Here is a 22,167-nt window from a genome sequence, read left to right as displayed (position 1 = left end):
TAATGTGAATGTGTTGCTAGAGTCACAGTCTGAGATAAGAAAGGATAAGACGAGACAGCAATTATCACCAGCACTCAGCTGCTAATGAGGTTAATGTTCAAACACCATAAATAACTCTTTCCACAAGATGCCTAATCTTAATCCTGTCTACAACCTTAAACTAACCCTGACTCTTTTTAACCCCAAATCCAAATCCTAACGCTACAAAGCTTTTTAAATTCTCTCACTTTGAATTTTCCTCATATGTCTAACGTTTTGAGGGCTGGAAACACACACACACACACACACACACACACACAAAGTCACACTCTTGCATCGTACCTATGAATAACTGGCTGTTGAGCTGTAGATGAATGTGTCCGTCAGCAGGAGCCTCCTGCGTGGTGGCAGGGAACTGGTCGACACGTAGCGATGCTTCCTTCACATTTCGCTCAGCTCGCACGCTGTGCCACCGGTTGTCGTTCAATGGGACGCTTGCCTCCACTCGCACCTCCAGCGGCCCGTTTCCAACATCAAAAGAGAAGATGACCTCTGAGGAGGCTGGAGATGAGGGTTATGGGAAGAAAAGTTAGTCAGATAAATTAAGAGTGTAAGGAGACGTGTAAAAGAGTGAGAAGCTGTGTAGGAAGCACTGGGATGCCTGGGTGACTGTCACCCCAGCAGAGTGAGTTTGACTTGTTCCCCCCCGAATTCTAACGGGCTGATTAACAAACCCTCCCTGACACTTTGAGATAATTGTGTCCTCTGATGAATGAGACATTGCAAATCCTTTATGTCACTTCCAAACACATCACGGCTCCATCTTTACCGAGAGAGCAACACACTTTGAACAATCCATCAAGGCACTGTGTGTTGTCACTTCAAGTTCTAGCATGTTAAGTAAATTTTATTTACTTGAACGTCCATTCGTAAATGACAAACATGAATTTGCACGGAGAAGATAAGGAAGAAAATATGTAAGTTTCAGTATCTGTTACCTCATTTTTCAGATGTTCTAAGAAAAATGTGTGGAATCCATCCAACCAATGAGGAACAGTCTACGGCAGAAGTATGACGACCCTGTCCTGTCAGTTCTTCCTAGACAGTTAACTATGTTTGTGGAGTAGGCGGAGTGTGTTCTTCTCTTTATTTTTGTTTAAATATCCTACCAAATGTAAGAAAAAGACCCACAAGAATACTTCTCTTCTTTCAAGGAATCTCATTTTGTTTTCATATTTTAGTGTGTCAGACTTAGATAAAAAACATGGGACTTTCACAGTGTTGATGGGAAATGCATTTCCATCAGTTTGGCATCAGACTTTGCCATCTTTCAATGAACCCATTAGTTAGTCGTGTTCCTCCATCATCATATGTTGGCAGAAGTGTGAAGTGACTTCCTCACACCCGCCTGTCTGCTGGCAGGATGGACTGACAGCTGGACACAGATCTGAGAGATCAGCCCAAGGCAGGAAAGAAAGGCTGCAGCTACAAACTAACATCTGTTAGTTGCTGTGTGTGTGAGAGTGTGTGTGTGTGTGTGCCAGCACTGCTGAAACCAAGTCTCAGCAGCAGTCAGAGATCATACAGTTGTGTGGTATCAAGCAACTTTTACTTCAATTGCCTTTTACATTGGATCTTTATTATTTGCAGCATTTAAAATCACATCTGATGTTTTTTAAATTTTGTAGTCTCTCTTTGAATGAGGAGCAATGTCTGATCTGAATATAATTTGTTTAATTATCTCACTTGGATCTAGTTTCATGGAAAAATTATAGCATTTACTGTCCAATGAATTTCTGTAGTGATGCCAGTATCAGCCGGTCAGTCCACCACTTTATCCAGACAGAAATATCTCAACAAATATTCTACAGATTGCTGTGAAATGAGTTTGGGGATGCCCTTTCTCTTCCTCTGGTATCACCAACATGTTGACGTGTGGTTTTGAGTGAAATCTCTCAACAACTATTCCATGGATTGTCATGAAATCTTGTACATACATGAACAGGATGAACTATATTTCAACTTTGGTGAACACTGGTCATCTCTTAACTTTTTGTCTGACACCATCATCAGTCCAGACTTTTTCGTTCAGTAGTTTATGACCAAACACCTGCAGAACTGTTGTTATTAGCATCAACAGCATACCTGCTAAACACTAGCATACTAGAATTGTCACTGTAAGCCAAGCAGTGACCTCCAGTTCTGAAAAATGAAGTCAACATAGAAGTGCCAAAAACTGCAGTTCCTTGAATGGCCACTTGAGGCTGGCTCCAGAGGTGAGTCAGTCTCCATAGATCCCCATGTTAAAATACCCATCATCACAGCACAACAAATATGTTAACAGCCTGGTACAAAATAACAGTTTTGGTATCTATAACTAATTTTAACATTCATGACAACTGTACAGGGGTAACTTTTATAGAACTCCTTAACATTGTTTTAAGGCTTAAAGTTGCACACAATTAGGTGCAGACCACATTAAGTGACATGTTGTCTGCGAGGCATGGCTGCATTCTCCACAGCTCCAACCTCTAGTCTAAATATGGCTACTTCTGGCTCCAAATAACCAAGAAGGTGACAGCTGAAATACCAAACTCTCCTTTTATTAATACTATTATGTTCTGATCACGTGCTTGGTATGAAAACAGGGTACAAACTGTTGCTTCACTTAAATATTGTTGATTTGCCATGAAAACCAACTGTTTAATGCCATTTTTTTTTAGCTGTGTTACAGCCATAAGTAACAATGTTACAATTAAGACACATGCACTTCATTTGTTACATCACACAGCATCCACTTACATGTAAGTAAAAGACTCTGTGAGTAAAAGAGTGAAAACTGGAAACTGTTACAGTTGTTGTGACTCTCCCTTATTTCACTTGAATGTCTGGAACTTTCTCTATCTTGCTGACGCATCACATAGAAAGAAAACATATGGACATGTTCTGTATGTCATCTAGTGAACACAAATCCAATGCAGTGTCCTTCCTTGTTAAGCTATGTGTTCTAAGTATCCTAGTGGGACTGAAAATCCAAACCTGATATAGGTAGGCATGCTGTAGTCATTAATCTTCACAGCATTTTCACAGCTCTATTAGGTTAAAAACTTAACCTATAATAAAGAGAGGTGACCTGAAGGCCACATGGAGTCTGTTCATCCATCATAACACTGCCAGCATGCCTGCGCTCCACATTTAGGGGTGAAGTTAGCAGAGAGGTGACATCTGTGCATGAGCACAATATCATCATCCTTCATGGATGATGATGACAGCGGAGGGGAAGCTGTACCGGTGGGAGTGTGGAACTATTTGATAGAAACTCCCCCTGGCATAACTTAATTCAGGGGCAGCTCTCTGGCCCAGCTCCAGTCATGTTAACAGCAGTAATAATGATACAGAGTCATCTCAACACCAGCTGTCATAATAACAGCAGTAATAGTGCTGTAGCGAGATAAGAGACACGCTTCACTGTAACAATGCCGGGGTTTCCCCAAGGAGGAGGGCTACCATTTGTCCTAGCTGTGTGTGTGTGTGTGTGTGTGTGTGTGTGTGTGTGTGTGTGTTTGACAGAGAGAGGGACAGAAAGCAAAAAAGGGAAATATTTAAAAGAGATTAAGCTTTAGTTCTCTCACATCACTTGTTGAACAATGTGGTCTGTTTTGTATGAAACTAAAAGCATGTTGTGCCGTACAGAATAACGCATAAAAGCAAAGTCAGATCTGATGCCTATATTGGCAAGGACATCTTTTAGTGCTTTCCAAAATTGCTACAAATGAAAAAAAATCTCTGATCTGACACAGCTATGTTTGATTAGGTTTATGGCAAAAATCATGGTTTTGGTTCAAGTACTTTGTTTACTTTGATAAAGTTAGGGAATCACTGTATCTGTGTTAAAATTAAAATGTTGTTTAGGTTAGCAGACCTTCACTGTCATCATTAAAACAAATCAACTTGGACTCTAAGTGGAAACAGGAAGTGAACAGGGCGATCACCTCGTTATTGTTCTTCACAGCACACATGATTTGCGGGACAATGTGGGACACGTAAGAAATTACTATTAATAGGTTATATAATTGATTTTATATTAGATGTAAAGTCTGTTTACACTAGTGTTGGATGTTAACCTGCTTTCAATCTCGATGGGCTTTATGAAATGATCATTTTAATGGCACTGGATCCATTTGATTCTAATGAAGTATAGAGAACTAAATAAATAGAATAAACACTTTAGTTAAAAGGACATTTTAAGATGTCATTTTCCCATTTTCCCAAAGTAGAGACTAGGTAACCAAATATTAAATAGGTTCCTACTAGATTAATGGTTCTTATACTTGTACTTTTTGTTGCTTTGGGCAACTTCAGTCAGGGCCTTCTCCTTCAGTATGTGGGTGTAGAAGTCCTGGCAGGGGCAACAGTTGTTTCTCTACACTGGAAGGCTATGACTAATACTCCTATTTGACACTCTACCAATAAGCTTTAGAACATTAAAAAAATGACGGCTGCGCTGATTGAAATTGTTTAAACCAATCATAGATTCTGGGGGAAAAAATAAAAACTTTTTTTTATGTTTGCAACCATAATTTAGGCAAATATGATGGAAGTACACAGTTAACATGTAATATCTTTATCATAAAAAGAAATGAAAAAGTAGGCCTGGTCATTGAAATCCAGGACATTTGTTATGATTTTTGTAATGTTGCTGGACGAACTTTCCAATCTCAGGACTGTCCCACCAAATAAAAGACAGATGTTCACCCTTGCGTTCTTTCATGTCAAAGTTCACATCATGTTGATCCATCCATCCTGACACTATTTCCTCCTTTGCTTTTTATGGACAAAACCCCCACAGCCGCTAGAGAGCTTTGTCACTTAAACACTAATGATCCTCTCCAAACACATATGTAGTTTGTGTCTGATATACACCGATCAGCCAAAACATTAAAACAACATTGATCATCTTGTTACAATGCAAGGTTCTGTTGGGAAACCTTGGGTTCTGACATTCATGTGGATACCACCAGACACGCTCCAACCACCTAAACACCAGTGCAGACCAGGTACCCCCCTTATGACAGCGGCTCTCCACAGTAGTACTGGCCCATGCCACACCACAAATATGCTCAGGAATAGTCCAAAGAACGTGACAAAGAGCTCAAGGCACCAACTCGGCCTCCAAATTCCCCAGATCCCCATCTGATCATACATCTGTGAGACATGCTGGTACCCCACCTCACAACCCACAGGACTCCAAAGATGTGAAGCTAACGCCCTGGTGCCGGACACTACAGGACATCCCCCAGAGGTCCTGTGTTCATGCCATAAGAGGTCAGAGCCAAGACTGGTCCAAGGAGCGTCCACCTTGAATGGTGGGTTCCTCTGGGGTCCCAGCACATCCCTCAAATGTTCGATCAGTTTGGATCTAGGGTATTTGGACACCAGGTCAACACCTTGACCTCTTTGTCACAATCCTCGGGTCATTCCTGAGCAGCTTTTGAGGTGTGGCATGGTGCATTGTCCTGCTGGGGGGGGGGGGCTGCCATTGACAAGTGCTGTTGCCATAAGGGGGTTTACTTGGTCTTCAACAGGTGGTTGGAGCGCATCAGGTAGCATTTACATGAATGCCAAGACCCAGGGTTTCCCAATGGAATATTGCATTGTAATAAGATGATCAATGTTATTCACTTCACCCACCAGTGGTTTTAATGTTTTGGCTGATTGGTGTATTTTTTCTACACAAAAAAAAAAAAAAAAAAAATCAAATAGTTGAAAAGTCTTCAAATTACATGTACCCCTCTCCCTCATTGACATATTCAGAATCTATGCATAAAGAAAAAACTTCAGCGTCCTCAGTGTTTCCACATAACACTGTAAGTCGCATATTGGACCATGAATGGCTTCTACACTCGATGTGATGTCACCAGTTCATGCCAATATGTGCACGTCTTAAAAACAGTTTTGAGAGGGACAAATTTTCCCCTTTCAGTAGATGAATGTTAAAAACATTCCTCTATTGTCAAACTTTGTGAAGTCACAATAAGGAAAACACATTTTTGGGTGAAGGGGGGACTTTAACATCATCATGTTGTTTTTGGTTGATGCCATCCAGTTTCTTGGGAACAAAACCCAGGAACATGTATATGATAATGAGGCAGAACATTGTTGAGCTCTCACTTACAGCTGAGTTCAATCCGGATGAAGTCTTTGATGCCAAGGTTTTCCAAGAAGACCCCAGAGGAGGACGTCGTTTTAAACAGGAAGGAGATGTCTGCATTCAGCTCTCCATGGAAGGTGGGAAAGTGAAGGTACGATGTCTCCTTGTCAAAAAACGCAGCATTCCAGAAGTTCTCTAAGAGACAAACCAAGTGCTCAAATGCTTTATATGCTTACTGATGCAAATCATTTTTTTTAAAGTGGATATATCACTCTGAAACAACGCTTATTAAAAGGAATCTCATTATGACGGCTGTATAATGAAAATCGTGTTGTAAACAAATGCACCAACTGCTCAGCTAAATAGCTGAGAACAAAGGCATAACTCCAGCTATGCTATCTCATTTATGCTGATTTATCTCGCTTGGCATTTATTTATTCATTTATTTACTCATTAAGCTGAAGGCTGAAATTAGAAGCAATTAAAACAAGGTAAAATATATCACTCAGACTAGTTTATTATAAAGCTTTTCATTAGTAGTTGTTATTAAAGAGCACAAAGGGAGTCATATTTTAGCTGCTGGTCTGTTAATTAGCTGGTGTAATTGGCCGCAGCCTATTTTTCCATTAAGAAACTAAATGGCAGGGGGAAGATTAGATACATGAATAGCTTTAGTTCAGTTCACGCTAAAGCTGAATGAAGCCTTTTAATAATATCAAATCAAAACACTGTTAAAGAAATAACGAAAGAGTCAACAATAGGCTACATGTGGAGGAAAACAGAAGTGTCAACACTGAACCCAGCAAATAATAATGCAATAATCAGCAATTAAAACTGGCTTACTGTCTCCATGACAACGGAGGGGTCCCACCCTGTAAGCAGCCTCTGACCCCAGCCGCTGGATGTCACCCAGCACCAGAGACCTGACTGGGAGAGTCTCCTTATGGGTGAGCAGGCCCGAGTCATTAGCCCTGTGTGATGAAGAGGATGAGAGGAAGGAGGAGGAGAAAAGGGGGATGAAGAAGGAGGTGGAAGAGGTTAAAAAGAAGGAGAAAAACAAGAGGAGGAATAAGGAGGAGGAGCAGGAAGACCAGAAGGAGAAGAAAGATGATAAAGAAGAAGGAGGAGAGAAGAGGAAAGACAAGAGGAAGAATACACAGCAGAAAGAAGAGGAAGACGCAGAAAGTGAGATGGAGGAAGAAGGAGGAGGAGGAGTGAAAGATGATAAAGAAGCAGGAGGGGAGAAGAAGAAAGACAAGAGGAAGAAGACATAGAAGGAGCCGTAGGAGAAGTAGAAAGAAGAGGAAGAGGCAGGAAGTGAGGAGAAAGACAAGAGGAAGAAGGAGGAGGTGAAGGAGGAGGGAAATGCAAGAGGAAGAAGACATAGAAGAAGGAGACGGGAAAAGTAGAAAGAAGAGGAAGAGGCAGAAAGTGAGGAGAAAGACAAGAGGAAGAAAAAGAAGGTGAAGGAGGAAGTGGAGAAAGATAAGAAGGAGAAGACGAAGGAGAAGGGGAAAGATGATGAGGAAGCCGATGAAAGAGGAAGAAGAAGAAGGGGGATGGGAGGAAGAAGGAGAGGATAAAAAAGAAAATAGAAAAGGAAAACAGAGAGGAGCAAAGGAAAAAAGGAGTGTTAGTGTAAAAAAGTGTATTAGAGATGAAGATGACAGTAGTGGAAGTGGAAGAGGAGGAGCAGGACAAAAGGGGAAAAGCAGGAGGTGGTGGCGAGGGAAAAAGACAAAAGGAAGTGTGAGGAGGAAGGAGATGACAAGGAGGCGAAGGAGAAGAAGAAGGGAAGGAAGAAGGAGAAAGAGAAGAAGAAAGATGAAACGATGATGATTAGGAGGAGGAGATGGAAGTAGCACAAAAGAAGGAAAAAGAGGAAATGTAAATAATAGAAAAAAGAATCAAACATGAAAGAGGAGAGAGAAGAACAAGGTTGAAGAAGAAGAAGGCAGCAGAGGAGTAGAAGAAGAAGAGATGGTTCATTAGAAAATGAAGAAAAGAGAGAAGAATGTAGAAAAGAAGATGAAGAAAAGGAGGAGGAGAAGGACATGAAGAAGATAGCAGCATTAGAAAGTTGAGTGTTCATGCAGTGTAAAACTTGTGCCCACCTCAACTCAGACTAAACAGTGTTAGAGAAAGTGGGACATGTTTTAATACTCGCTCATTAGACGGTGTTCATTTGTTCTGGGAGGTTTACAGGTAGATGTTCAAATGAAGACAAGCATTTCAGCCGACACAACAGCTGACGTTGCGTGGAACCGTTTTCCTAAAGTACGTAGGCCGAGTGATTCATCTGCACATTCACCACTACCATTCGCTCTCTGAGCTCTGTGGTGTTTCAGATTCCAGCACTCAGCCTTATTGCAGTGGAATGTGGGCACACACAGTGCCAGTGAATGTGATGAGATATTGACGGCAGAAGAAAGTCTATAAAAATAAAGTAGGAGTTGCACAGATTTAGGCAGTGAGATAATAGAAAGAAGGACCTTTGGCTATGCAGACAGTAGCAGTATTGGTTACACTATAAGCAAATGGGTCTAACTGCAGAATTGGTCACAGGATTGGGGAAGGTGACCTAAATACAGAAATTGCTTACAGCATGGATAAAAGGATTTGAATACAGGATTGGATAAAACATAGAGAAGGATGCTTAAATATCTCGGGATTTGTCCTGGATGTCTCATCCTACACTCAATAGGTATAATGGTTACCGTATTCACCATCTTACAGTAATTTAGCGTGTTAGCATGCGTTTGCCAATTAGTACCAAACACCAAGTACAGTCAAAGGAATGTCATTTGTTTTGCACTGTATTTGGTCTAAACCAAAGTACCAGACATATTAGAATTTGGACCTGATGATGGAGCTACACAAAAAGTCAGAATCTCCAATGTCATTATAATTCATCCTCTGGGGAACATGAATGTCTGTACCAAGTTACATGCCAATCCATTTACTAGTTGTTGAGATATTTATCCGTTTACTTTTGAGACATAGAGTGACCAGGGTTTTGGTGATTCTGGATTCAGAATCCTATCATCTTGCAAACACACACAAAACACTCCAAACACACTAATTAATAATTAGCAAAAACAAAAGTAAAAATTACAATAAATGGTCCTGACAGATGTTAAAAAACAAAAAACAAAAAAAAACACACATAGCATTAAACACATAGTATATATATTTGTATTATATTGGTCATCACGACTCAAAAGTCCTCAATTTCTGAAGTATCTCAGGAAAAAAGTATGTTAAAAACCTCCAGAGATTAATATTCTGTGTACATAATCAATGCAATTAGCATTAGAAGGTTGCAGGTCCATTTTGAATAGGCCGCAAGTGACTCAGGAATGTGTCAAGTTTGTAAAAAACACACTTTATTTTGAAGTATGGCAAATTTTTGACACAGAGCTTTTATTTTGAAGTGCAGTTTCCTGCTGTAGAGTAAGTGACTAACAGAGAGCTACTTAATAGAGACAGCAAACTACCTAAACAACATGGCCAAATGCAAGTATGATAGATTAAACAGTGTGGACCTTGAACTAATGACCAGTGTTGGGGGTACTGCATTACAGTAATATATTACTTTTCAGCAGTAACAAAGAAATTTAATGCATTACCAACAGGATTTCAGGTAATATCATTACATGTACAATGTCATGTAACGTGTTCTCACCCAAAATAAACTGTTTACTGTTTTCATTTTTCATTTATCCACACTGATCTACACTGCTCTGCTTCCGCCAGTGTGCCAACAGAAAAAAAACATTCCCTGAAGGTTTCTGTGTGTTGCCATGTTATTCATTATTCACTATCTTACAGAGGGGTGCCAGTGATCATGTGTGTTATCATGTCCAGTGTGTTTCCATTCATATACCTACACTGTATCCTGTTCTGCTTTTACATCCTAAGGCTGCCTGAAAACAGCAAGGATAAAGATATGGCCGCCGGTTTGTTTTTCCCTCATCCCGGTGATAGACATAAGTGATGTTAGAATATGTTGGATGTTTCCATTTATAGCCCTACAATTGCAGAGCAACGCCGACACACTGTCCCGTTCCTATGCATAATTCTCTTTCTTGTGCTGCTGTAGCCGACCAGCACACCAGGAACCGGCAGGTGGGTCCTCCAGCTCTGGTGTATCAATTTGCGCTCGTCATGGTGATTTACACGCACGCCATTCCGTTTGTTGTGCTAACCTCAATATTTGTTTATTGTGCTTCATGTCATAGGCCCATAAATACTGATCCATATCTCATAATCATTACACTTTGATCCTCTGTCTGACCCTCCCTGTGTCCAAGGCTTTTCATTTATTTTAAAAGGACTAGGCTATTTCATGGTTTTATCACGCTACTATTGATATAAACACAGGATTTTATTACAAAATGGTGACCGCTGTATGGGAATGCATGGACGGGTCAGACCTGAAATGAACTGTAATAAAATGGAGGTTCTGTGCTATGATTACTTGCTGTGATACAACACAACCCTCATCCATTTAAAATGCCTGGTAGTTCTTTTGAGGTCATTTTGGTGAAAATAATGCTTATTACTCTACAGAGAGAGTAATATAGTAATATACTTATTTCTTTTAAATTAAGGTAACTAGTAATATGTAATAAATTATATTTTGAGAGTAACTTGCCAAACACTTCTAATGACTAAGAAGAAATCTGGACCCCATTGCGGGACCAGTTGGAAACCACTGATCTAGACATCCTAGAAAAGTTATGTCCATTGGAATGGTTCTGGAAAACTTCATAACTCTTTCTTCAGAACAGTTATTATGTAATGGATTTGAAACCAAAGACACAGGGACATAATAAAGTACAGTACCATATGTCGTAGTCAGCGTCACAGTTGCAGTAGTGACTTGAATCCAGACAGTTGTCCTGCAGACCACAGGCACACTGTCGGCTGCCCGGCAGAGCTCCGCCCCAGTGTGTCTGAATCTGACCTGGAGCTGGACCTCCCACCCACCAGCTGAATGGAGCACCCTCTGAAACACACACACACACACACACACACACACACACACACACACACACCATAAAAGACAAATCCTTTCTTTCTTTGCTTCAGGGGAAAGTGGGGAAAGTTATACTGCAAAACAGAGATCATTTTCACATCACTGAACAAAATGTGAGATGATGAATCCTACAGTAACTGACAAAATGGAAAACGTTTTTAGCAGAGAATTGTCACTCATCGATGTTTTCATCACAACACATTCTGTAGATATATTTGTTTAAGTCAGAACTTGCCTTGAATATCAAATTGGACTGAGGAATATCTTTCTGTCTTTCTCCATCTGAGTGTCTTCCAGCACCCATCTCTTCAGGATTTCAACAGAAACCACCACCTTTCTGTCCCTGCTCTTTACTGAACTCTGACAGCCTTACTACTCGACCTTGATAGTCCATCACTGCTATTTTCCCTGCTAAAATTATACAGAAAATCAGCAGCTACTTGATGAAAAATATCTCTCCCTCACAAGTATTTTTACAAGATGCACTTCTTTCTTCGGTGTAGTACTTAACTTTGACTTTTACACGACTAAAGGTAAGAAGATGTTAACATTTAGAAAACCAGCACAGTGGTAAAAATTCAGCTTTTAAGTGAACCTGTCAATTGTAAACACAATTTCGTGTGCATTTGAGTCTTTTTTTCTTCTTTGAAAGAGAGAATAAGAAAAAGAGCCCAGAAACTAAAGCAAATGATGATTTACTTGAAAAAAAAAAAACAAGTCGTGCAGCGGAGTAAGGAGGAGAAAATGCACAACAGAAATGTAATTGATGTTTTAATTAGCTATTAAATTAAACTAAATCAGCAATTCACACCACTCCTTTCTTGTTCCAGATATAGATCCCTCAAATGCAGAAAAGCTTGCCTTGCAAAGAGCTTTTTGCCTGGTGTCTGTACTTCACCACACCATCATCCATCTCAAACACACAAGCACACTCAGAGAGCTTCAACACAATTATGACACTTACATATATCGCATTCCCATCTCAAGAAAATACAACAGAAAACATCAGTGAGATTAAGTCTTAACCTGGTGTGTTGAGGAGGCGGGACATCCTGCAGTGGTAGGACAGTTCCTGCTCACAGTGCTCTGATTGGCTGATGATGGCTGCCAACTGCTCCTCTTCAGAGGCATAGTCAAAGTGGGTTGAATGTTGGTTTCTCTCAGGGGACAAATGAACTCTGGTCAGTTCTGTGTTATTGTGCTGGATCACCATCCATGCCGTGTCCTCTGGTGGAGAGACAGCAAGAGGAGAGTGTTGTTCAACTGCTCACTAACATAAATAGCTAATCAGCCAATCACATGGCAGCAACTCAATGCATTTAGGCAGGTAGACATAGTCAAGACGACCTGCTGAATTTCAGACCGAGCATCAGAATGGGGAAGAAAGGTGATTTAGGTGACTTTGAACATGGCATGGTTGTTGGTGCCAGAAGTGCTGGTCTGAGTATTTCAGAAACTGCTGATCTACTGGGATTTTCACACACAACCATCTCTAGGGTTTACAAAGGATGGTCTGAAAAAGAGAAAACATCTCCCCAGATCTCTGGGTGAGAATGCCTTGTTGATGCCAGAGGTCAGAGAAGAATGGCCAGTCTGGTTCAAAATAATAGAAAGGCAACAGTAACTCAAATAACCACTCGTTACAACCAAGATCTGCAGAAGACCATCTCTGAACCAACAACACGTAGAACCTTGAAGCAGATGGGCTACAGCAGCAAAAGACCACACCGGGTGCCAGCCCTGTCAACTAACAACAGGAAACCGAGACTACAATTCACACAGGCTCACCAAAGTTGCACAACAGAAGATTGGAAAAACGTTGCCTGGTCTGATGAGTCTCGATTTCTGCTGCAACATTCAGATGGTAGGGTCAGAATTTGGTGTAAACAACTTGAAAGCATGGATCCATCCTGCCTTGTATGAACAGTTCAGGCTGGTAGTGGTGTAATGGTGTGGGGGATATTATCTCGGCACACTTTGGGCCCCTTAGTACCAACTGAGCATCATTTTAACTTCATGGCCTACCTGAGTATTGTTGCTGACCGTATCCATCCCTTTATGACCACAGTGTACCCGTGGGTGAAGATGTGTGTCCTTGTGCATTACCTGTCATGTTACAGTAGATGAGCTGGGGTTTAATCGGTCCACTGCCGTCCACATCTATGTGATAATGTCCTGATGTGTTGCCCTTGTGTTTGTACGCCTCACATGACTGTTCGTATCTCGCTGTGAAAGAAAATGCAATAAAAGGGTATTGACAATAATAACATGTTCTTACAATCCAATTTGTGAGGAAACATTGCCCCTATCATTTCCTAAAAGCAAAGTTTGGGACTACTACACTTCCGTCTACATTGCTGGCTCCATTTCAGCCACAGACAGAGAAATTGATAGTTTACTGCAAATGGTTATACAATTAGATTTGGCAGAAAAGGCTCTGCTTTTCAAGGGAGCTCTCAAAGAGTCCGCGTGGCAATAAGAAGTCTGCTTGGAGAACTACCCCCAAGATGTGACATATGGGGAAGTTGGGCTAGTGTAGGAGGGAGTGTTGGCATCAGACAATCAGCAGAGTGATGGTGAAAGCTGAGAGTTTATAAAACACTTGTTTGAATATGATTGAATGTTTCCAGCCAGCTGGTAGCTGAACAGATGACACATCAATAAGTATTGTGACAGCTGACAGCAATCAAGGAACGTGAGTGCTACTTCAGTGCTCAGCCTGAACAACTACTATGCTTCGTATGTGTCGGAGATGTGGCCAAGCCAACAGAAGAGCAATCTGTCTGATATGAAAATTGGCTGAATAATGATGGTAATGTCTTGTACCACTCAAGTTGTTAAGCAAGTATACAGTCAGTGAACATCCAACTTTTACCCGATCACTAGATAATAACATTTTTCAAAACAGTATCCATTTTTGTTGTTGTCTTCTCACCAAAATTTTTCAAAAATAAAAATGACTTTGCTTTCAACATTCAAGATGTTTACTTTTTTCTGACTTAAAGGGACAGTTCACCCCAAAATCAAAACTGTATTTTCCCTCTTGCCTGTAGTGCTTTTAATGGTCTAGATTGTTTGGTGTGAGTTGCAGATATTGGCTGTAAATGTATAATTTTAGCAGACTTTTTCTTTCAACACATCATATTTGAATTTTGTTATTGTTTTTACCTTATATTGTCACTGGGTATTCTATAGTTCTACTTTTTAAATTGTTTTAATTGTTTGATTTTTCTTTGCTTTTCTTTGCATGTTCTCCCCGTGTCAACATGGGTTTTTTTCCAGGTACTCCGGCTTCCTCCCACAGTCTAAAGACATGCAGGTTAATTGGTGACTAAATTGTCCGTAGGTGTGAATGTGAGTGTGAATGGTTGTCTGTCTCTATATGTCAGCCCTGTGATAATCAGCGACCTGTCCAGGGTGTACCCCGCCTCTCACCCAATGTCAGCTGGAATAGGCATGCTCAACAGGATAAGCGTTTACAGAAAATGAATGAAATGAATTTAGAAATAAAGTTCATTATTATTATTATTATTATTATCTTGAATATAATGGACCTAGATGGTACCTTTTGAAAGACTCAGCAGCAATGTTTCTTTCCAGAAATCAAGACCCGATTACTCAAAGTAATCCATGATCCTTGTTGTGAGCAGTTTCATGTAGGAACTATTTTCTTTCTATTGAACTACACCCACCAACCATATCAGTGTGCAGGTGAGCTAGCAGTAGTATTCCCGCTTCTTTCTGTGTGGTGATACAAGGTTCTAAACACTCCGCAACTTACATCAAAACAATCTAGATTGTTGAATAGCACTACACGTATTTTTGATTTAGGCGTGAACTGTCCCTTTAAGTAGTACACAGAGAATCATCACTAGATTTTGATATAAACTAAAATTGATGAAGAAAATATGAACCAGAACTGTCAAAATCAAGTCAAAACCATGCCTAACACTGACCATGTCTGCTTGATAACTCTTTGTCTTGTATTGAATGCCCTGCAGGTTTGAATTGCTCCAGAGGAAAACACCTCCCCAACCCTATTAGTGCATTAGTGCTGAATTAAAAAAAAACAAAAAAGAGCAGTGGAGGCCAATAAAATTAACAATTCTTTAAAAAAGGCATCAAGTAATTAAAAAGCTATGTAACAACAAAAAACTAGCAATTATGGAACTGAAATAGGTGAAAAAAAATTATATAAAGCCCTCTGGTTACATAAATAATGTTTGTACACAAAGACTAACACACACACTCTCTACAATATAGAGCATGTAAAGAAGTCACAGGAACAATGGAAGAAAGTTTGCCACATTGTATCACGTCAGTCAAAGACTTTTCAAGATCGTTCCCTGATACAACTCAAGAAAGGTTTTGACCCGAATACAACAATCAAACACAGGGGTAAGCAGTGTATGTGTGCGTGTGTGGTAACCTGAGTTGGCCCTGATCCAGCCCAGAGCTGATCACACCACCGGAGCGTAGAAAGATTCAATCAATGCTTGGCAGTGTAATCAAAGCCACAATCTCTTTAATTTCTAATTTGACTCACCTAAAATACTGTAGGCAGTCTCTAAGTTGAAATCCATTTATGTAGAAAGAACAGTCTGCCTCAGGACTCACTCTCTTTCCCTGACATGCTCATCTGCTGTATACCTTCGTCTTGCTCCTATCCTCACTCTCTCTTTATCTGTCTCTCTATATGACTTCTTCCAGTCCTCATTTCTTTTTTTGGTTTCTTCTTTCTATCTCTCTACCCCTCTCTATTTTCCCTTTCTGTCATTTTTTTCTGATAATGCTGGGGAGGGAGTTAAATGATTTTGCGGTTTGCTCTGAGCCTCACAAGAAGTCTTTCATTCTAGTTCAAATGTTCTGACCTATATAGCAATATTTAGAAGTGGTTAGAACAAAAAGAAATATTTCAGACATTATAGTATAGCTGCATTCGAGACTAAAAATAATAAGCCGTGAGGAAAGTTTTTCAACCCACACTTTTAAAAACTCTCATAGCAACGTTCAATAAAGGAACCTCAGGGCTCTTACCACAGAACTTTTTGCAACAAAGCATTTAATGTCAGATTTGTACAGAAAACAGTCTTTTATGTGTAATTAGTTTTTTGACTTTCTGGCTACTGGAGAGAACAGCACTGTGCCCGAAGGTGGTCTACAGTAAAACTAATTGGGGTGTACCCATGGTAGCCATTTGATTTAGACTGTTCTCTTGCACATTGTCTGTCTCCATCTCCAGACCAGTGGCCAGAATAAAATGTTGGCTTTTTAAGTTTCTGCAAACCATCAATCTTATATTTGTACATTTCATTAGTATCGTATTAACATTTTAAGTGACAAAAGTTCTGATAACATGTAGGCCTATAGACCATCTAAAACTTGACAACATGATGATTCTATATTTGTATTTCCTGGTCGAATGTTTGTTAATGAAGTGGCTGACAAGGAAACTATAAAAGAAGGAAAGGTGGAGTCAGATTTTGGTGTCAGTTCTTTTAAAGTTAATGGAGCAGACATGGCATATCACAATATTACCCATTAAACCTTTGTTGCTTTGCCTTTAAAGGGGAAATGCGTCCGTAAACATTAAAAAAACACAAGATAAGTAACACTGGCATTTGTTTTTTTATCAAAATATATGCATTTATTTTCCTTTTTCTGGTCTCCAAACTGTCTTAAGCCCCTGTTTGGTCCAACAAAGATAACTTAACATTATACTCGACCACAAGGGGCCAGTCCGACATAGGTCCGACTTGTTATCACTGACCAGACTGCAGTTATAACCAGATCAATTTATTAATGGCTCTGGCTATTATTCTGTCTGGACTCAAGAGTTTGGTAAATATCCACCAGACTGGGACTTAACCGTAGCCTACAGTGCCTTGCAGTTTGCCTCAGTGATTTACACTCACTAATGTTAGCTATCTAACGTTAGCCTATATTATTAGCTTGCACACAAAAGTCATAACAACGATTGAGCTAGTGAGGTTGTGATATTTGCTGTCACTCACCAACACCACAGCTCCATGTCTGTATGTTTTACACCTCCACAGAGTTTATTTCTGTCATTTCTTTTTGGTGTTATCTTCAAATCAGTGCAGGTAGTCTGCAGACTAATGTTAGCTAAACGAAGTCGAAATGCTAACCTAATTCAGTGATGAACGAACTTTGAAGTACCAGTAAGTGATAAAGGCCCAGATTTATAATAATGTGGCACCTCCTGATTATTGTAGGAAACAATATAGAGCTGCCTCACATTAGCCCACCTGAAAATGCTACCTGCTGCTAACAACAGGTAGCATTAGCTATCTTAGACCATAGGGGCTTGAGATGAAGCTAGGAAGAGTCATGATCAGTTAAGACCAATAACAAGGAAAACAAAGGGCATATTTCAATGAAAAGAATCAATCAACATTATGTAATGTGTGTTTTTTTAATTTTGTGGAAGGATTTTTCAGTAAAAGTTGAAACAATGAAGATATGATGGGTTATAGTGTGATTTGCCGTGCCTGCCCCATTAACTAATTAAGAAGCGACATCAAACTCTGGCTCCAACACAAAATTTGAATGCTGCCACTATCATGTCAATTCTTTCTTTATTCAATTTCTTAGTAGCTGACAGAAAATAAACATGGACCAAAGTTGTTGCCACTGCAACAAAATGGCAATGAACCCTTGAAACAAACAACTGAAAATGTCAATGTAAAGAAACTAAAGTTTAATATATCCACTACATATGAAACAAACAAATTTAACATATCTTTAATTTGCAGAAACATACAATGCCAAAATGTTATTCTGGCGATCAGGTTGCCATTTCTACAAAAGATATATGACTTTACTGAATTATGCTTTGTTGTGTCTGGAAGCAGTCAATTAGTTAACCCTTAACTAACAATGGCCATCAGCTTAAAATTCACAGCTCTCTGCAACATTGATACAACACGATAAAAAAATATGGGTCATCAAGCATTATATGGCAATTACAGTGAAACAGAAATAGCTCAAGACATCTCACAAGTATGCCCTCTCACCACTGCTAGTGGTGTCTAATGGCTCTAGGGATGGCAGCCATCAAGCACTTCTCAAACATGTTGAGCATGCTTTAATGTGTTTGCATTTAATTAATGAATACATTAACATTAATTAATCTGCCTGCATATATATATTCAGTGTCTTCAGAATGAGGACGGGCTGGTCTACTGTCTATGCTTCTGTGTGTGTGTGTGTCATTACTTTTGTTTACTAAAACTGTTGATCTGTAAGTGTTTGAAGTGACTTGGGTCATTTTATGATAACCTTTTCAAATGAACTGCCACGAAACCTCATACCTCTAAAATGAAAATACTGAGCAAGTTCACCACTTGCTCCGACGTGCTGGTTGATGTGTGCTGTTTGAAGTGGGTGAAAATTGTAGCTTTCATCTAGCACATGATTCCTTTGTTCTTTCTTCAGCTGCCTCTCAGTGGATACAATGACACTTTATTTCTGCATTATGTATTATCAAGCAGGCTATATTTGTTGAGAAGCAGCATATCAAATTTGGTGCAAACTTATCTAAAAGTCTCCACAGGCCTACAGGTAATGTAGAGTTTGGAGAAAAGAGCCATCATGGTTTTTTTTGTTTGTTTATTAACCTCATTTTGTACTTAATGCATGTTTAACTTGAATTGCACTCAAAGTATCTGATGTAGTCAAGAGGAAAAGAGGAAAAGTTAAGTTGTCTTAATCACGTATTTGTGTATTTTATAAAAATATGCCGAAGTTACAGTTGAAGAGAAATTCATATCTTAATACTGATCAGTTTAGGCACACCATTTATTGTCATCCTTTCCTGAAATCAGACCTTTGTTCTGGAAAACAAAAAGTTTTCCTCTGAGAATTTTCTGAGAAACAGCAGAGATTACCTCCATATCTTCATGTCCCCAAATATCAGAAATCCCTATATTTGCTTTATTTCAATGAACTTATTTCAACATGAACCTCTGCCTTATCATGTCCAGAGGGACTTGAGTGAAGAGCAGCCTGTCACATCACTTTACACTGGGCTAAAGCTGGGCACACACAGATGCACACACATACACATCACACAAATGTGCACACACATTTAAAATGAATAAATAAGATATGAGATAGTGGATCATCTGCAGGTGTCACAAAGCAAATAATGAAAGCTTTTAAGACTTTAAAATTTAATGGAAATCTAATTTACTCAGAATAATAAAGCACCGACAGTTTATCCTATTCCCGATTGTACACGGCTAATTAAAGTGTTGAAACAGTGAAGCAGGAAAAAAAAATACAAAAGGAAATTAAGTGTAAGGAGGCATGGGGTCTCACTGTTATTAAAGCGGATGCAATGAGAACATGTCTGGAATACTGAATTAATCCTATTTTCTATTAATCGACGACAGCTTCATTCACAATTTGTTAGATGCCTCTCCAACATTTGGTATTCAGCCGAATATCAGATGTTGCACTCAGAGACAACAGGGAGAAAGATGACGGCTCTATTTTTGTGTACACTATTGTATTTTGCTATCTAAAAACACCAAAACGACAAGAACTTTTCCTCCCTTTCAAATAGTGACATTGTGTGAAACATGTTCTCAACTGTATTGTATTATGAGAAAAAACTAACACAGGCTAATGAAAGGAATAATATTTCACTACCCTGAGCTTGCACTGTATGTTAACAATCACAACAGACTGAGGTTAAGACACACAGCATAAACATAATTCTGCTTTGTTGTTACAGATACAAGATCTATGAACATAAATTCTCCATTATTTTTCAAGTCTTTTTCCTTGTTATATGAATAATTAAACCTAAAGCCATTATAGGCTTTATATTATGGCATTATATAGCCATTATCACCCCTCAGGGCAAATGCTGCAGCTTGGTCGGTTGCCCTTGGGTTCTGATTCTGACGCACAAGGCACCCTTTAAGCATCTGTTTGAGACACACCAGCAGTGGCATAAGGAAGTTACAATGGGCTCCAGTGCACGCTATTGCACATGTATTGTCTTGACACAAATAGAGACCTCACTTCGGACAGGATCAACACACCCAGCAATCACCATTGCATATCTGACAAAAAATATTAAAGATAGTACGAAATTAATAATTTAATCAAATAGTTTTGAAAGTATATTAATAGATGTTATACTTATATTGAAAAAGCATATAATTTGTTTTAGATAGCTACTGACTATTTGAAAAAGAAAAAGAAAAAAGAAAACCATGACACAGATGGATTTGTCTTTTTGAGGACATATATAGCAAATGGCACCATTTTTAAATTATTAATATTAATATATTATATATTAATATATTTTTATCATTAATCTATGAACACAGGTATATTTCCAAGGTGACAATCTGAATAACTTGCAAGGGCCCACCCTCTCTACGGGCCCCTCCACCCCAGGGGCCCCACTGCAATTACACTGCCTGCACTGTCTATATTTACGCCCCTGCACACCAGACTTTTCATTAACTCCCATGTCAAACAATTTGCAGCAATAATGTAGTACAAAGAACAAGAAAGTCCATGTAGGAAGGAAAGGAAGGAGGGTGGTGGATTGGTCAAATAGACACAGGACTGTCACTCAGGAGACCGCTGTCTGTGTCTTGTATGAAACCAAAAGTCAACGTTAGGTTTTATCTTTTCATTATGTAACATACTTAATGTTACCTGAAATGTACATCGCATGACATTCTCATTAACTTCCTTACATATGTAAAATTCTGTAACAAATATGTTCATTTTAACCCCAGCCATCTTTTCTCTAAACCTAACCAAGTAGTTTTTTACCTAAACCTACAGAATGTGCCAAAACCTACATTTTTTTGTGAACACAGAACTTTATCTTGAAAGCAACGAGCAGAAATTGAGGGGTACCTAGAGCCTTATCGTTGGAAGGACAGGCCCACCAACCAAGCTGCCGTATTTGACATATCGGGAGTGGGAATGTGCATATTGTTGATGTCTATTCACACAGTGCTTTAATTTGACTAAAACGTGTCCTTGTGGTATAATGATGACAGGGAATAAGGTCATTAAAAAGTACTGACCACATTTTAACACTTTAATAACTCGTATTTTCGTTATTGTGTTTGAGGCTTCAAGCATTTCAAAGACCTGTGGATGCCCTTTTGCTGGGTGCTTACAGCTGTGGCAGGTGGCTCCTCTGTAGCCGCTGTTGGAGCAGTTGCAGTGAAAGGTGCTCCATGACTGAGTACATCTACCTCCATGTTCACAGTGACTGGGGGAGCACCTGAGAGAGACACAGAGACACAGACAAAGAGAGACAAGGGGAACCTTAGTATTCGTAAAAAAAGTTCTCTAAAAAGTTTCTCAAGGATGTCGGTATGAAAAGGAACAGCAGGCCTTCAGCACACCTGTTCTGATGAGCAGATGCGTGGGAGGGACCTAAATAAAAGCAGACTTAAAACAAAACAAAAAAAGTTTCAATCTCTTAAATGAAAACTTCACAAGCCTTTATTTGCATGTCAAGTGGAAAGCAGGTGCACGATATGAAAGGAAACTGAAGTTGAGACATTTCTTTGTTAGTATTGTTAACTAACATTGCATCAGCCAGAGACAAAATTCTTACACTCCTACCCAACCCTGTCTTTCAAAGTACAAGTAATATTTCATTATTTATTTACATGTTTTGGGTTCATAAAAGAAAACTGTTTTTCAAGACATGGAACCATATTTTTTTCTTTGTCTCCCATCTGCTGAGTTTCCTGAACAGCGTCTGATAAAAAAAACAAAAAACATGAAGTTGAATCCATGAGATCTTTGCTTCCAAGCACTCACTGCTGTACGGTTTATTATTACTATGTCCTATTCTGTTTTTTGGGGTTTTCTGTATAAAGTTTTGAGTTTCCTGTGTCTATCACTGATCATGCTATTGTTGGAACCACTGGAACTTCACAGATAATGGCTTTATTTTGAAACAGAAACACTCCCTGTGCCCTTG

General features: G+C 39.4%; 1 protein-coding gene across 1 annotated transcript in view; it reads right to left on the bottom strand.

Annotated features, from left to right (window-relative positions):
* The window catches only part of LOC117254452 (contactin-associated protein-like 4), a 165,429-nt gene that overhangs the window by 37,691 nt on the left and 105,571 nt on the right, over window positions 1-22,167 (bottom strand). Inside the window, exons 11-17 of the mRNA XM_033622768.2 lie at window positions 21,350-21,456; window positions 13,278-13,397; window positions 12,198-12,398; window positions 10,979-11,141; window positions 6,974-7,101; window positions 6,155-6,325; window positions 322-540 (exon numbers count right to left, since the gene is read on the bottom strand). Coding sequence (XP_033478659.1) covers window positions 322-540; window positions 6,155-6,325; window positions 6,974-7,101; window positions 10,979-11,141; window positions 12,198-12,398; window positions 13,278-13,397; window positions 21,350-21,456 — 1,109 coding nt within the window. The remainder of the gene's footprint in view (window positions 1-321; window positions 541-6,154; window positions 6,326-6,973; window positions 7,102-10,978; window positions 11,142-12,197; window positions 12,399-13,277; window positions 13,398-21,349; window positions 21,457-22,167) is intronic.

Source organism: Epinephelus lanceolatus, chromosome 6 (assembly GCF_041903045.1).
Source record: "Epinephelus lanceolatus isolate andai-2023 chromosome 6, ASM4190304v1, whole genome shotgun sequence".
NCBI lineage: Eukaryota > Metazoa > Chordata > Actinopteri > Perciformes > Serranidae > Epinephelus > Epinephelus lanceolatus.
The sequence above is the reverse complement of the archived record's forward strand: the minus strand, read 5'-3'. Positions and strand labels throughout refer to the sequence as shown.